We start from the raw sequence: 16211 nt of genomic DNA on the forward strand, positions 1-16211 counted from the left end.
CGGTGCAGCCTGAGAATGTGTGGTCCCTTTGCGCCATCTAGTGGTGGGACCGTAAACTGCAGCAGGAAGCACGGTGCCTTTTCTCTGCCTTTGAGATGGAACGTTTTCACCTCCCAGAATCCTGACTTCTTTTGCAGTCAGGCAGCTGAAATGTTTTTGGAAAGAAATCTGCCTGCGTCATCTATTAAATGAAAATAAGGTAAATAATAGAAGTTAACCTGCTCTGCTCTCCCTTTTATATGTTGCTCAAAGACAAGGAGCTGCTGCTCGTTCGTACGGAGCTTTCAGAGAGTTGATTCTGGCCAAAAACAAAGAAACCTGACAAATGAATTGAATAGATGGCCTTTCTGAAGGCACAAAAGAAATCGTAGTCTTCTTTCAGAATGTGAGAGGGAGCTTGGGACCACGGCTCCACAGACGGTTCGGGAGTCTGCCCGCAGTCCAGGAACCGCTGTGTCGCGCCAGACAGGAGTGACTCTCCGCCCATCCGCTGTGCAAGACCTCGGGGCAGCCTGTCGTCCTAAGCAGCTGCCTGCCCATCGGAATCGATGTTTTTCATACTTACTGTTTTCCCCTGAGTCCCAACATTGTACACGTCTATAAAAATGCAGACGTCGTGGGAACAGGTGAAGGGTGAGCATCTTCCCGTCAGCTCCTGGGTGCACACGCACGCACGCACACGCATGCACGTGTAGGCACACTCACGCACACGCAGACCTTCAGCAGGCTCACCTACCAACGTTCTGTGCTTGCTTTTGCACCTGCCGTACGTCCTGTACATCTTCACATGTCAGTTTGCAGATCTGCCTCGTTCTTTTTAATGACTACATGTTGTTCCCTTTTATGATTATGCCATAATTTATTTCACCAATCCACTATTGATTGACTTCCGAGTCGTTTCCAATTATTCACTGCTACGCTGCTGCTGCAGATTTCCTTGTACATGCTTCTCTGCTCCCCTGGGCCTTTCTTTAGAAGACTATAGGTATTAATATTACCATTTGCCGCCCCACAAGGGTGGGCCCATTGAAAGCCCACCAGTGGTGCCTGCAGGGGTCTCCCTCCACATCCTCACTCCAGCCAAACATCTCAGGGATTTTTAATGTCTGACGTTGTTTAATTAATAACTTTCACCTCCTTTTAGAGTGGAACATCTTTTCACGCCTATTGCTGTCTGCATTTCTCTTGTGAACCTCTTCTGTTTGCTCTATGCTCAGTGATTTTCTGTTGGCCTATTGAGCTTTCCAGGTTGTTTTTAAGAGCTCTTTATGTTTCAAAGACAGCAGCCTTTTCTCCACCACAAGTTCCAACACTCACACACTTTAATCAGTGTCATTTCACCTTGGTAATGATGTGTTCTTCTATACAAAAGTTTTAAAATTTCTGTGGGCAATTCTGTCTTTGTTTTAATGTTTTGGTTTTGGCATTGTGTCACATTCAGATTATTAAAAAGTCACCCTTATTTTCCCCTACTCTTTTATGTATTTTAATATATTAAAATATGACATACTTTTCAACTACTTAATCCACCTGAAATTTATGACAAGGTAAGAACTAGAACCAGCTCTATTTTGTCCTATAGTGTTAGGCAGTTTTCTTAACGTTAATGTTCTTTCTTCTGTGACTTTTAAATGCCGTTTTTATCGTATGTTTTCATATATAAGTGGACCAGCAGATATTTTACTTGACTCTGTTCTGCTCTATTGTTCTATTTTTGTATTAGCACGTTGTTTGGAATCTTATAGCTCTATAATAAGTTTTAATATATGAGAGAGTTAGTTCTCTTTTCTTTCCCCCCCAAATTTTCTTAATTATATTCACATGACTATTCTTCCTGCTGAACTTTAGAATCTTTTGGGGGGAAGGAAGTTCCAAAAAAATCCATTCTGGATTTTTATTGGAACTGCGTCGAGTCCACCGATTGGTGAGGGCTGACTGGCGTTTCACGGGGCGTCTCTGTGCAGGAGCACGGTGTGCCTCCTGTCCACCCCGGCCTGGGTTTCTGTCACTCAGCAGAGCAGAATGGTTTCTCCGCAGAGATTCTGCGCATTTCTTTTTAGGTTCTTCCTGGGCGCTTTATGTTTTCTTGGTTTTTGTGAACAGGATCTTTTCTTTCATTCTGTTTTCTGTCAGTTACACGTAAAGAAGCTATTGACTTTTGTGTATTAGTTTTGGAACTAGCTGTCTCACCATGGCTTTTACTGTTTCTGATGGCTCTTCGCTTGCTTTTCTTGGGTTCCCCGGGCAGGCAGTTCCGTCCTCTGCAGATGCTGTGCCAGCGTCCTTCCTCACCGTGTCTGTCCCTCGTCCTGTGGGCCTTTGTCTGACACCTGGGCGGGCACGGTTAGGGCCCCCAGCCTCCTTGTCTCAGCCATGTTTTTAATGGAAGTTTGTAGTTTCAGCACTAACCCGTAAGGCTGCACTCCGGCTTGCCGTGTAGAGATGCCCCTTTTTTTCTTTGTTTTTATCGTGTTAAAGATTAGCCATCCATTGCTATTTTCCTAAATGTTTTTTATCAGGAATGGACGGCGGCTTTTGATAAATGTCTTTTAATCATCTGTTGGGACGATCCTATTTTTTCTCCTGGGGCATATTAATATGCTGGGTCGTGTTAATAGAGTTCCTGATTCCGAGTCCTAGACCCCACCCACCCCCGCCCCCACCGCCCGTTCGGCTGTTGCAGGCAGCAAGGTCGGCTCAGCAGCCGCCGCCACACGGGCGGTTCCCACGGTGGCCACGTAAGTGAGAGAACCAGGCTGAGCCCGAGGACAGGAAGCCGGAGCAGAGACGATGTTTGCCAGACAGAATTACCTGCGCTGTGACCGTCACGAGTTGTGTGCCTGCTCGTGCAAAATCGAAGTCAGGGTGAATGTTCCGTCTTTTGCGAGTTCTTCCTAGGATTTTCCTACCCTTTTCTTATGGTTTTGGAAACTTTCACCCGTCGAGTCTTAGATAAGTAATACTAAACAGATGAACTAGTAGAAGGCTGCCTGGCACGTCTGAAAAAATAAGCATCAAGACAAGACGGGGGGGGGGGGCACCTTCCCAGAGTGTCCCCACAGCGCCTGGTGTTTCCACCCAGAAACGTGCTGGCAACCAGGATGGTTTTAAATATTTTCTACAAATAATCTAGGAGGGGGGAATACAAATACCACTTCTCAGGTGGTATTCGGGTGAGTCCTGAAATGCTGGCTCCGTGGGGGCTGTTTGTGACGCAGACGTGGCGTTTACTCCCATCGTTCATCAGCAACGCGCCGGGCAGGACAGGCGGGAGCAGAGTCGCCTCCCTTCCCAGCCCCTCCGCCGTCTTCAGTCCCCCCACCGCGTGTGCCGCCTCCTGTTTTTCTTAAAATACGCAGTCTTCTCAATTTGTCATTTTCCTACTTTCAGTAGTCACGGGTGCAAGAGATGCTTCACGTTCTCGGGAGCTTTGTCCCTGCCGTCCCCACACGGGCACACACAGCACAACCACGGTGATAAAACGGCGTGGACGCGCTGCCTGGCGGGGCGCAGTGTGGGGAGGGGTGGGGACCTCGGCAGACTGGCAGGCCCCCACCTGTGTGACGCTGGGGTTCGCTCTGTGAGAACGGCAGTCTGGGATCGCCATGTCCCCCTGTTCTTTTTTCAGTGAAATCTAGATAAATGTTGGCATTTTATGCAAAGTCTCTTAACTCTTCGATGTTTATGACTACTTAGAACCACCACACAGCCGACGCCGCGTGAGCCCGCAGCGTGCACACCGTCCGCACATAGAGCGGCACCTAGACTCAGTGCCGCCGTGCACAGGGTGCCAGGGACACGCGCTGGGCTTGGTGCCTGACACGGGAGTTACTGTGCGCAGGATGGGTGTAGTGTCCCCACCCCGGTCATGCCCTGAGGACCCAGGGCTGGACTGCCACTGCCGCTGCCACAAAGGACTGAAACCCGAATGACCTTCCACCTGCCCGAGAACCGAGCCCCTAACTCAGCTGCTTCCTGTCCCTGCAGTGAGCCGTGCCCGGAGCCTGACCTGTGACTCCTCTCGCCACCCATCTGCCGCACACCCACCCGCCATCCATCGTCCGCTCTCTCTGCCATCCCTCTGGCCTTGACCTCTGCCAGGCTCTGGAGCTACATTAATGGCCGAGGCTTCCAGCCGCCCTGCACTTGGGGGGTATAGAAAGTGCTGGGGGACCCCAGGGGGCTGTGCCTAGTTCCCCCCTGGGAAGGGGGCGTGTTTTTCAGAGCAAGTGCCCTTTAGCTAGGCCTTAAAAAGCACAAGTGGGACTCGGTGTTCCAGACAGAACAGCACTCAGAAAGGCCTGGCATGTAAAGGAGGCAGTTCCGGCAGGGAGAGGGAGGGGGGCTGGGAGGAACCACGCGTGGGGAGAGAGCCCTGCAGAAACCACTCAGACCTCGGCACACGTGTGGGGCACAGGGCTCTGGGCTCTGCCACGGGGAGGGGGTCACTTTACCTGCTCCTGGACGCTCCTGCCAGACCCTGGGCAGAAGGTGCTTTGTGAGCTGAGGGTGCCCTGAGCCCAGGGAGGCAGGCAGCTCAGGGCAGTGGGTGTCCCTCAGACGCAGACCCTCAGTGTCGCCGTCCCCTCGTGGGAGTCCTGGGCTTGGAGCAGGAACCAGGGGAGGGGTGGGTGCTGATGAGCAGTGATGAAATGACCTGATGTGGCCGAGTGACAGCCATGCATTCATTCAGCAACTGCACAGGGTCCTGTCTGGGCTGGCCCCATGCCAGGTGCCGTGCCCAGACAGACTCGGCTCCTGCTCCTGGGGCTCGCGGCCTGGGGGAGCAGGGGCCAAACCAGGCTAGGAGAGGGGACGAGCCACGCAGAGGTCCGCATCCAACCCCTCGTTCAGGGTGAGACTCTGCAGCTGGGACCGGGCTGGGGCTCCCGGGTGAGAGCTCAGGACCGTCTGGGAGAGCCAGGACAGAAACACAGACGTGGCTTCCCAAAGGGCTTGCAGGAGCCCTCACCCACCGCTCTGTGCATGGCCGCCCCGCTGTGCCCGGCCCCTGCATGGCCTTGGCTGGGAGGCTCAGCGCTCTGAGGCCCGGCTTGTCCCCTGCAGTGGGACGGGCACAGGCTGAGCCCCAGGGAGCGAGGATTCCGTCCCGGACACCTGGTTATCGTGTCCGATGAGGCCCAGCTGCAGGGCCTCACCCTCACTGAGGGCAGGGACAGAGTGTCCTGCTCAGCTCCGGGGCACGAGGAGCACCCCCACTGCCAGTGCACAGCCTCCCTCCAGGTGAGACAAAGCCCTCACATGCCGCTGGCCCCGAGCTCCCGCATTTATCCAGCCTTCCCCGTGTCTCTGCCGAGCCATAACCCAATGGGAACGAGGACGTCCATGGAAAAATGAGAAGATGGGGCCACAGAGTGTCAGGTGGCCTCAGGCTTGTCCCTTCAGTTGCTTGAGGGAGGGGACATGTGAAGGGGCTTCCAAACCTGCCTGTTGAGCAGAGTCACCTGGGGTCCTTGTGAGAACGCAGGTGCCCACACCTACCGAACCAGGATGCCTGGGGAGGGGCCCCTCCAGCAGGCCCAGGAGGCCTGCAGGCCCCCAGGAGAGCACGGCCTCCCGGTACGATGCGCCCGCTCCCAACGCCAGGGAAACACAGGGGAAGGACACGGAGCCCTCGAGTGAGGAGAGGACACCTCCCATGGTGGAAGTTCCCAGAAGGGCCGAGCTGTGGGTGAGGAAGCTGAGCCTTTAGACTGAAACAGAAGAGAGCTGCTTTGTGGCCTGTGGGATGTCCGGGGTTAGGGCCGGACCCGAGTATGGAGCAGACGCCAGGGAGGCTGGGAGAAGCCGGCAGGTGGGGCCGCTGTGCAGATCCTCCCTGCCCTCTCCTGTGCTGGGCCAGACCCAGCTGCTGGCCCAGGCCTGCCCTTCACTCTCCAGCCACCTCTGCCTCAGACGCTTCTCGCTGGCCTGGGTGTTGGCCCCCTTCGTTCCCTCCCCTCCACCTGTCACCTGGCCAGGCCTCCGAGCCAGCCTGGGCCCCTCCAGGGCTGTTCCTGCCCATTGCCCACACCCGTCCACGCCCTGCAGTGCTCCACCTGCATTTGCTCATTGGCTCCCGAGAGGTGAGTACACAGCACCTGCCACCTGGGGACTCTCTGGGCCCTGGCCTAGTCCTGCACTGGCCCGGTCTCTCTGGGGCCTCAGGAAGTCAGATCCTTCCCTGGGCCTCAGTTTCCTCATCTGCAAAACCCAGGTGCTGGGAACGACCCCTTAACACCTGGTCTCCCCCGAGCCCTCTGATGTGATCAATACTGGAGGGAGGGAGGGGGTGGGAGGAGGGCTGGGGGGACAGGTGCCTTCCTCTAGTGTCATATATTCCGTTAACCACCCCGAGGCAGTGGGTCTCCACCTGCCTGACCATTGAAATCACCTGTGTGCTTTTAAACACGCTGACACCCTATGCCAGTTAGACCAGAACCACCCTGCCCACCCCGGGGGTCACACGGCCCCGTGGTTAAGACCTGTGAGGCTGGTGCATCACCCGGCTAATTCTTTTACTCTCAGGTGCTTTCACACAAATTGTCCTGGTTCACCCTCACCACCGCTTTGTGAGTAGACCGGGAGGTTCGATCGCCCCGTTGTGGCCAATGAGGCTGGGGCCAAAGTGACTCTGCCTCCAAGGTGTAGCTGGAAGGTGCGTGTGGCACCTACTGACAGGACACTGGCCTCGCTAGGGGAAAAGGCTTTGGGAAGCTGGGACTCTCACACCGCACCGTGGCCTGAGAGGCCTGACGCCGTCAATTGCAGGATTCCTGGGGTTCCCAGGATGCCCCAGACAGAGCCCTGACAGTGACGTCTCTTTCCTGGCAGAAGCCCCAGGCCCAGGCTGCCGTGTGGCTGCTATGGCCGCCTGTGCCCACCAGAGGGCGCCCCGGCCCGGCGCTGCTCAGCTGGGCTCGGCTGTGCGAGCCAAATGCTTTTTAATTGAAAAATTTTTTAATTCAAAAAGGATTTGCTGTTTGTACGCGAATGCAGGTTTTCCTTATGCAGGAGACTAATGTCTTGAGTAAACAGATCCCGGCCCAAATCCACCTTCAAAGGTACTCTCTGTTTGCCCAAGGGAGTGAAAGGCTTCCAGAAGCGCCTAGTCTCTTGGGCAAACACGCGGAGCAGCGCGGGGGCAGAGGACAGCGTCTGCGGGAAGGGTTAGCCGCCGCCGGAGGGGGATTATGTCGGGGGACATATGTTGAAATTTCATTTGGGGAGTTAGGGAAAACAAGGGAGGGGGTGGGTAGCGCTTTTCTCCGGCCAAGATAACCTAAAAAGGGAAAAAATCCCCAGGGAGAGAGGGGCGGGAGGGGACAGCAATCTGCACGCCCCCCGGGGGGGAGGGCAGGTGCCAGTGTGCCCGGGTCAGGGAGAGACAAGTGTGTTGTGACTTCTCCCCGCCGGGAGGAGGGTGGAACAGGAGTTCAGCAGTGCATCCTGGAGGGCCCGTCCATGCCCCCTCCCTGCCACCCTGCCCCTACTCCTGGCCACAGGGACTGGGACAGAGTCGCAGGGTCCCCACCACAGCACCTCTGCCTGCTCAGCCAGTTGCTCACCCAGGCTTGGAAGCGTCCCGCTCCCTCCCCCCACCCCACCTCCCCCGCCACCTGGAAAGCCCAGCCCTGTGGCCACGCCGGGGCTGGGGCCTCGACCTCCCTTCACTGGCCCCCTGAGGCCTGACTGCCCCTTGCGCTCCCTGCCACCCCAAGAGCCTGGCACAGTGGGTGCAGCAAGGCCTGGCGGAGGGGCAGAGCGCACAGCCAGAACCCTGGGCCACCCCCTCCCCTCATTCGAGCATCGCTTCGCCTCCGCTGCCTTCCCCAGCCCCCCTGCTCATCGCACGGCCTCCGGCCCTGCCCTCCCTGCCCACGGACAGGGTCACAGAATCGTCTGCACTGTTCCCCAGACCACAGCATGGGGGCGCTCTCTGCACCCCGCACCGCTGTTCTCTGTGTTGTCAGTGCCCTTCCCCGTCACGCCCCTCCTCTGCTCTCCACACGCGGACGACGGGAGCGCCACCTGCCCTCAGCCCTCCTTGCTCCTGCAGCCCCTGCCCTGGCAGGTGCGTTCGTGCTGGGCTGTACTGGGCGTGCCCGTGTCCCTCCCTGCTACCCTGTGCACCTGGGGGACAGCGCAGGGTGGATGTTGGTGGGCGCTGATGAACCCGGCAAGGGAACGAACGTGCCGCCGTTACCCGCCGAGCAGCCGCCAGGTGGCAGTGTCCGCCCAGCCTTAGCGCGGAGCCCTGCCCGTCCCGGCTGTGCCTGGCCCTTAGGACGGCGGGGCCTGCGCAGTGCGTCCCTCCGCCCATCCTCACGGCAGGCCCTGGGCGTGGGGGCTTCTCCCCACTTTAGAGGTGCGTTCACTGAGGTCCAGAGAGGAGAGACCTGCCCGAGGTCACCTGCAGCCTCAAGTCCTGCCCTCCCCACCCGCCTGGCAGCAGGTGCCATCCGTTTGGGGCCACGTCACATCATCAGCATCACCCTGGCCCTTGGGCTCAGGGGCCCCGAGGGTCTGCTGAGCTCCAGCCAGGACCCGTGTCTGTCCGTTGTCGGGGCTCAGCCCCTCAAGCGGGGGTGGCCGTGGGCGCAGTGCTGAGTTTTGGTGGTCTGCTGGCTGCCTCCGCCTCCCTGCCCTGTTTACACTTTTAAAAAAGCCTTCAAAGCCCTCTTGCACCTTCATTCTCCAGTGGCTTTTGGTCCCACTCTGCCCCCGAAGGCCTCAGCCCCTGTGACCGTCCTTACTCAGCGTGGCCCTCGGGGGATTCCTTGCCGCGCCCACCCTGGGTGGCCGGGGAGGGTAGTCAGGCCCGGCCTGGGCCGGGGCACGGGGACCCCAGGCCCCCCCTGCAGCCAGGGCTCGGCCTCCTGCTGGGCAGTTTAACCACCTTCCTGACGGCCTCCTTCCCTCCCACCCTCCACGGCTGTCCCTGAACGAGCCGGGTCTTGTGGCGGCCGAATCCCACTAGGGCAGCTCCGCTTCCACCTGTTCACGTAGCAGAGCCCTTTTTAAGACAATTCTACTGCTAAAGGATTTTTAAGTATTTAAAATGTTTGACAACCACTGAGCTAATCTAAGCTCCTCATTCCTGAAACCCAGATGGCCACGGGGATCCGTGGCCTAGCGTTCCAGGCCGTCCCCACAACCCCGCCCGGCCTCACAGACCTGCGCCTGCAGTGGCCACTGAGCCACTCAGGCCCGTCCCTGCCAGGGTGGGGCGCTCCTTGCCCACCAGGTGCCCACCCCTTTTCTAAACCTCTGTCTGACGGGGGACTCGTGCCCACGACCCAGGGCCAGGCAGGCCAGCCAGGGTCTCCAGCGAGAGGGTGAAGGCTGTGCAGGGCTGGGCCCCTGGCACAGGGCGGAGGACAGGTGCCCTCCTGGGACAGACTGGCCCAGCTGTGTGGCTGCAGAGGGGTCCTCATCGGGGAGTGGCTCTGAGAATTCTGGGAGGAAAGGGTGCGGAGGGCATGGGGTCATGTCAGAGGTGGCTCGGGCAGCCCCTCCCACAGTCCCTGGGTCACCACACATTGTCTGTTGTCAGCAGGCCGAGCCTAGCAGCTGAGGCTGGCCTCGCTGGGGTTTGGGGCTGTCTCCGATCTGCCCTTAGCAGCAGGAGCACGAGGACCGCCTGCTGGGCGCAAGCACAAGGCACTTAGCACACGCCTGGCGGCGGGCACTGTGCCAGTGTTTGCTGTGGCGCCTCAGCTTTGCACAGGGGCTGAGCCTCACCCTGTGGGTCGCCGGCACCAACACAGGAGTCCGTAACGCCCGAGGCGTGTCTGCACACGCTCACGTACACACACGCCACATGCACGGCTCACATGCACGTGCCCACGAGCGCAGGCAGAGAACAGCCCTCAGCTGGCACCGGCTGGCCAGTGGCTCTGTGCGTGGGTGCTCAGGGAGGCGGCCTCAGCGCCTGAGGCCTTGGAGGGGGCGTCCTCTGGCATCCTGTGGACTGACGGTGTCTCTCTGTCCCCCGCCCCACCCCGCAGTACGAGTACAGCTTCCGCACGGAGCAGAGCGCGGCCGCCCGGCTCCCGCCCAGCCCCACCAGGTGTCAGCAGATCCCCCAGTCCTGAGGAGCCGCGGCCTGGGGAGAAGACGCCGCCGACCGCTGCCCGGCGCCGGGGCTGCAGGGCGCTCCCCTCCCTCGCCTGTCCCTCGGCCTCCTCCCACCGCGGCCAGCCCTTCCCACCCTGCCCGAGGGTGGCCTGGAGACTCTGGGCAGCTGCGTGGACACGTCCCGTCATCAGCTCGCCTGACATGACACCCCCGCCTCCCTGGGGACATTGTTCATAACCACGACTAATCTGTGTGTGCTGTAGTGACCAGCGGCCCCTAACATGTCTGTGTGATGACCAGTTGTCCTACGAAAACCTTACCCATCCCGGAGTCGCCCCGAGGGCCCTGGGCAGTTGCTCCAGCCGCCCAGTGACACCCGTCGGCTCCCTGCACTCCTGACTGTCACCTACCATTACAGACACCACTTGGCCATTGCTTTCCCCCAGAAGACGCTGGGGGTTGGCGCTTCGCATGGGACCCCCCAGGGCTCGCTGACCATCCCAGACCGGGGCTGCCGTGGAGCAAGTCCCTCTTGCCACAGGGCCAGATGCCCCGAGTGTTTCACAGCAGCCCTGCAAAAACGTGGCAGGAAGAAGTCAGTGGCCCTGCTGTGGACCCTGCCCCCCACTTTGGACATCCCATGGACTTGTCACCCAACATGTGGACCATCCAGAGGTCGGGGAGCAGAGCGGTGCTGCTTTCTGGGCAGGAGGTGCAGTGACAGGCCCTGCTTGGCTCCTGCTGCCCAGGGCACTGTGCACATCCACGGCCCCCCAAGGGCTAGTCTAGGGGACACCCACGTGCCAACCACAGCTTCAGCTGCCTTGGCCCAGTGCACCGGCCCCGGGACCGCAGAGACACGGGCGCACGGGCACCCGGCCCCTCCCAGAGCCAGGCTGTGTCTTGGTGGCATCTGCTTTCAGAACCACAGGAACAAGGTGTTCCGAAAAGTCCCTCTGACCCAGGTCACTGAATTTGGGCCAGAACTGACATTCCTCCACGCATGCCCATTGGTGCTGGCATCCCTCATCGCGCCGGTGCTGAGTCCAACTCCACACACGTTTGCAGAGCAGCGGCCGTGGCACCCCAGGGGCCCAGCACCGGCCCAAGGGGTCGCCTCGCTGCGCAGTGTCTGCCGTCGGGGTTGGTCCTGGTGCCTCAGAGCGAGGGAGTCTTACTCTTCGGGCGTGGGGCTTGGTGTGCTGAGGGGCATGGAAGCCACTGCCTCGGCCGGGACAGACTCTCCCCGCTGCAGTGCCTGGGGTGTGGCATACAGGTGGCCGGGGGCTGAGGCTCAAATGAACAGGCAGAAGAACCGGCCAACTCGGCTGACGACGAGGCAAGGGCCGAAATACCTCACACCGCTGCATCAGCCTGGCGTCTCCAGACCCGGCCCTGGAACCAGCTTGTCCTTGGCCCGCCTTGGTCCCCATTTGGACACCTCTTGGTTTCCGTGGATCAGGGAACTGGCCACCTCTCCCCACCCTCCCCGAGAATGAGGATGCCCCCGGTGGCGGGGGGTCCTGCAGAGGCGGCCCGTGGGGCCAAGGCGGGAGTGTGTGGACCTGCCGTGGTCACTGAAGTGAGCTAGTGTGTTTCTGGGAAGTTGGGGAGCCCTGTGGAACCCAGAGAGCCTGTGTCTAGTGCTGCTTTTTGGATGGCGGCTGGTTCAAACCCAAGTGGCCTGTGTGACAGAGCCCAACAGACAGGGGTGACGTCCAGCAGGCTGGGGGTGGCAGGAAGGCAGAGGGCAGCGCTGTGGTCACTTCTGCCCCCTTCATCTCGGTTTGCGCACTTTGTCCTTCAGCCTCTTTTTATGCCTTGACTGTGAGACCATCTCTGACAGCGACCACCTGGCCGCCCTCCTCTCTCCCCGACTCAGAACGATGCGTTTCAGCCACTCTCAGGGGCCCGGGAGGTCCAAAGGCAACAGCGTGGGCTCCCTGGTCGCAGGCAAAGGGGGCCGAGCAGAGTAGTGAGGGCGATTTCTGGGGAAGGAAGAGGGGTGCTCTCAGCCCCCCACTGACGTCCCCCAGGCCCCACTCCAGCTGGGCCCAGCCAGGCGGCCCCACACGCCCTCCTGCAGTTGCTGGGACAGACAGGGCCACAGGGCCACCAGGGGGCCAACTGCACGGTCCCCAGTGAGCTGCAGCCTCTTCCCCATAGCATTAGGGACTTGGTTTGAGGAAAACATTGACTGTGAACATTGTAGTAAATGGCAGCTTAAGACGATTAAGCAGTGACAGTGTTAGGGACAAGTTGGTATCTGTGGTAGGTTTTAGGCTGCTCCTAACCCTCCATTTCTTGCCTTCTGAGAGGTGGGTGAGGATGAGTATGTGTGCGTGTGTGTGTGCGTGTGTGCGTGTGTGTGTGTGTGCGTGTGCATGCGTGCGTTCGGGTGCACCCACCCACCTGCGTGGGGCCTGTGCAGACCGCGGGAGAACTGAGACGCGGGCTCCTGGCTCAGGCCTAGGATTTGAGCCACTGTGTGTCTCCTGGGAGGAGGGTTTTCTTCACAAGCCCTCGGCCACCGTGGGAAGGAAGCGCAGGGTCTCCGTGAGAAGTGAAGGGCCTCGGCCTCACCCCTGGGTCCCCAGCACTTCCCACTGCTGCTGCTGTCCCTGCCCCGCACCCTCTGTCCCTCCCAGAAAGACTCCAACCAGAGCACAATGTCCCCACCGCCTTCCCTCTTCTGAAAAGTCCGAGTCTGTTTCCAAGGGCCTTGGAACGGCACACAGAGGACAGGGGCAGGGCGCGAGTTCCAGGCGCACGTGCAGTTCACGATCAAGGCCGTTTCCCCACCGCAGGTCCCAGAACGAACGCCAGCCACGCCCCGCCACTGGAGCGGTGAGAATGCAGTTGGGTCAGTAAGGAAATGGCAGGTCAGGCCCGCACCCGCCCTTGCTCACTGGTCAGAGGTGGCCGTCATGTGGCAGAGAGAAGCGGTGGCGCTGGTTGTGGGCCCTTTGCAAGTCAGCGGGTCGGCGGGAGAAGGGGGACTAATGTGCGCTAAGCACCTGCTCCTGTCGCTCTGAGCACATTTCTCCTGTCATTCCCCCAAAAACAAAGTAACCCGCAAGTGGAGGTTCCCTGCTCCTTGTTACAGATGGAGAAGCTGAGGCTTGTCCCTGGGCACAGGGCTGCTGCGCGGCCCCAAAGCCTGCCAGGCCGTCCCGTCTTAAGCACAGCCTCCAGCTGAGCCTTTTGTCTCCAGCCCTGCAAGGGACTTCTGGGCCACCACTAGGCCCTGCCGGTCACCGCGCCACTGTGCAAGAGCCCTGCCACTGCCTGCGTGCCTGGGCGTTTGTGGGGAGTCCGGCCTGCTCCCCTGAAAGCCAGGTGGGCCTGAGGAGGAGGGCAGAGCAGGGCCTCCGCGGAGCCACCTCCGGGCCACGCAGGAGCCGAGCTCAGTGAATTCGGTTCTCGTCTACCTTCCCCAGGGGCGACCGTCCCCACTCAGGCTGCCTCGCACCCTCCGGGCAGCCAGCCTTTCTCATCGGTTCTGAGCACATGTCCGGGCGGCTGCGGCTGCCACCACAAGGCAGAGCTTTGTTCCCCTGGCAAAGGCCATGCGAGCTGCTGTGTGACCGTGTCGCCTTGGACGAGGACCTTAGGGACGACGTCCTGACTGCGTATTTATTCAAGGTGACTCTTGTACTTGGCAAAGGGAAGTTTCACTGTGTGACTGTATTCTTAATATAATTTGTTAAATAAACGTTTGTTTTAACCTCTTTTCCCCAGTTTGCTGTTGTGTCCAAGGCCGCCGGAGGCCAGTGTCCCCCAGGCTCCTCTCCAGCCAGCAGGGCCCCTGGTGAGCACACAGTCACCTCCCAGCCTGTCGGCCTTCTGGAAAGAGCCGGTGCGCTCCTTTGCCGTGCTTAGTTGAGATGACCGGTCATAAGTCGGCGGCGTTCAGGGAGGGGGCAGGAAGCAGCCTGTTCTCCGGCAGCCTCAGGGTGTCCCTGAAGGAGGAAGTCCCCGCTGCCACGAAAGCCCTGAAGCCGCGTGTGAGCACGTCCCACGGGCGCGGAGGTGCCCTTCTTCCCTCTCCAGCTCCCCCGAGCCCTTGACTGGAGGCAGAGCGAGGCGGCTTCAGTCCGTCCTGACTGCTCACCCGCACCCCAGACGTGGCTGCCAAGGCCACGGGGCCCGGCCACAGCACGGCTCCTTGTGAGGAGCCAGCAGTTGTGGCACCGTCAGAGCCCTCTGCCTGCGTCTCGGGTGCCCCCCGCATCTCTGGCCTGGACACCCCCGTCTGGGCTGTCGCTGCCTCCACCTGTCACACCAGACTCAGGCGGAAGGAGCGAGAACGGGGCCACCCTTAGCTCAGCGCTCACCTCATGGGGACCACGAGGGTCCACAAAAGAGTGTCAGTGGCTCCAGCCCTGCCTCCTGCACGCCCCGGCCCCCGCTCTCTGGGAGGTCTCGGGTCTCTCCCCCACAGTGGAAAGAGAGGAAAGGCCACTGGGTTCCCCGGGAGACCCGGGCAGAACAGAGCGTGAAGAGCCGGATTCGAATCTGGCTCTGCCACCTCCTGACCACGTGTCTGTCCCAGTGGCAGCGTCCCCCCTCAGTGGCTCGCCCTGGGAAGGTGGAGTGAGGGTGCTGGCGGGACACCTGGCATGCAGCAGAGACGGTGTGACACGTGGGTCTTGGGAGCCTAATCACAGAACTGAGTCCCTCCTACGTGCTGGGTCTGGAGACACCGAGGAAGCACAGGTGGGGGCCTTTGACGTCGAGGACACAGGCCTCACGCACCACTTGGGAAGGCAGACAGACCGATGCCCACAGCCCTTGCGGCTGCCAGGAACCAAAATCTACCTGTACCGGCCTGGGCCAAGGTGGGGCAGTGGCCGCCCGGGAGAGTCCTGTGGAGACAATGCAGGTGCGGCCAAGCCACACAGGGCCAGCCCTGCAGCACCTGTTCCTCCTCGTCTTTCCCGGGGCCTCGTCCGCCTCTGCCTGGGCATCTGCCAGCGCCTCACGCCCCGGCTCTCTGCGCACAGCGCTCATGGCGCCCTCGTGCACTCGGCCACCCAGGTTCACCCACGCTCGGTTCAGGGCATCCAAAGGCAACTGTCTCGTGGCTCCACATCCAGAGTCCCAGGACAGACTGGTCAGCTGGAGCCAGGTGACCGCTTCCGCCCTGGCAGCTCTGGCCTGGGGCTGGGGACACAGGTGTACACAAGCACACGGAGCAGGTCTCCGAGGTTCAGACCCCTGAGAGGCTCCTGCTACAGAGAGGGTGCGGCTGTGCAGAGGGCGGAGGACCCTCCCAGGAGGGGGAAAATGGGGCATCCGCCCAGCAGCTCTGTGATGACAAGGACAGGGAGGTGGACAGAGCATTGTCCATCCTCTCATCCACCGACCGCCCGTCCATCTGTCCATCCAGGCCCTGCTATGGGAGCACCTTCCACATGCAGGCCCCGGGCCAGGCACCAGGACTCAGCAGTGACCAACGTGCTGACACCCCCGTCCTCATGGAGCTGACGATACAGCCCAGCCCACTCTAGCCCCCCCCCCCCCACACACGCGCGCACACACACACACACACACACACGCCCAACCTGTGCCCCTGCTTCTCCCCCCGCCCCTCCCCCGCCTCCCCCCTGTCGGTTTCCAGTCCAGCCCACTCTAGCCCACACACACACACACACACACACGCCCAACCTGTGCCCCTGCTTCTCCCCCCGCCCCTCCCCTGCCTCCCCCCTGTCGGTTTCCAGTCCAACCGAGCCTCATCCCTAACCCTGGGCTTTCTCTCCTGTGTCCCCACCGCAGCTCTGCAGGCTGCTGTCTTTAACGGTGTTTGGCTCTCGCTGGCCTGTCTCCCCTCGTTCCAGCAGCCACCCGGGGGTCCCCACCTGGATGCCCCATGAGCATCCTGCCCTCAACACATCCAGAGCTGAATGTACCATCATCTGAGCCCCAAACTGCCCCCCTTCGCCTGACTGTCCATCTCCGGAACGGCTCCACCCTCTCCCCCGGCCCCGAGTCCCCCACCCATGCGCCCATTTGCAGACAGACAGTTCTCCCAACTACATTTGATTTCAAACCAGCCACTGTTTGCCCTTGTTGCCGCTCGGCTTTAGCTCTGGCCTCGGGGCCTTCCACCTGGATCACAGCATCAG

General features: G+C 60.3%; 1 protein-coding gene across 3 annotated transcripts in view; it reads left to right on the forward strand.

The window, feature by feature from the left end:
* Positions 1-10382, forward strand: part of MVB12B (multivesicular body subunit 12B) — a 155710-nt gene extending 145328 nt beyond the window's left edge. For 2 of the 3 annotated variants that reach the window (XM_069476795.1, XM_069476797.1), the window contains exon 10: positions 10011-10382. In XM_069476795.1, coding sequence (XP_069332896.1) covers positions 10011-10097 — 87 coding nt within the window. In that variant the 3' untranslated portion in view covers positions 10098-10382. Of the gene's footprint in view, positions 1-252; positions 1420-10010 lie in introns of those variants that run through there. The other variant, XM_069476796.1, reaches the window with a different exon arrangement.
* The last annotated feature ends 5829 nt before the right edge of the window (positions 10383-16211 follow it).

The sequence above is a fragment of the Eulemur rufifrons genome, chromosome 7, assembly GCF_041146395.1.
Source record: "Eulemur rufifrons isolate Redbay chromosome 7, OSU_ERuf_1, whole genome shotgun sequence".
Classification (NCBI taxonomy): Eukaryota; Metazoa; Chordata; class Mammalia; order Primates; family Lemuridae; genus Eulemur; species Eulemur rufifrons.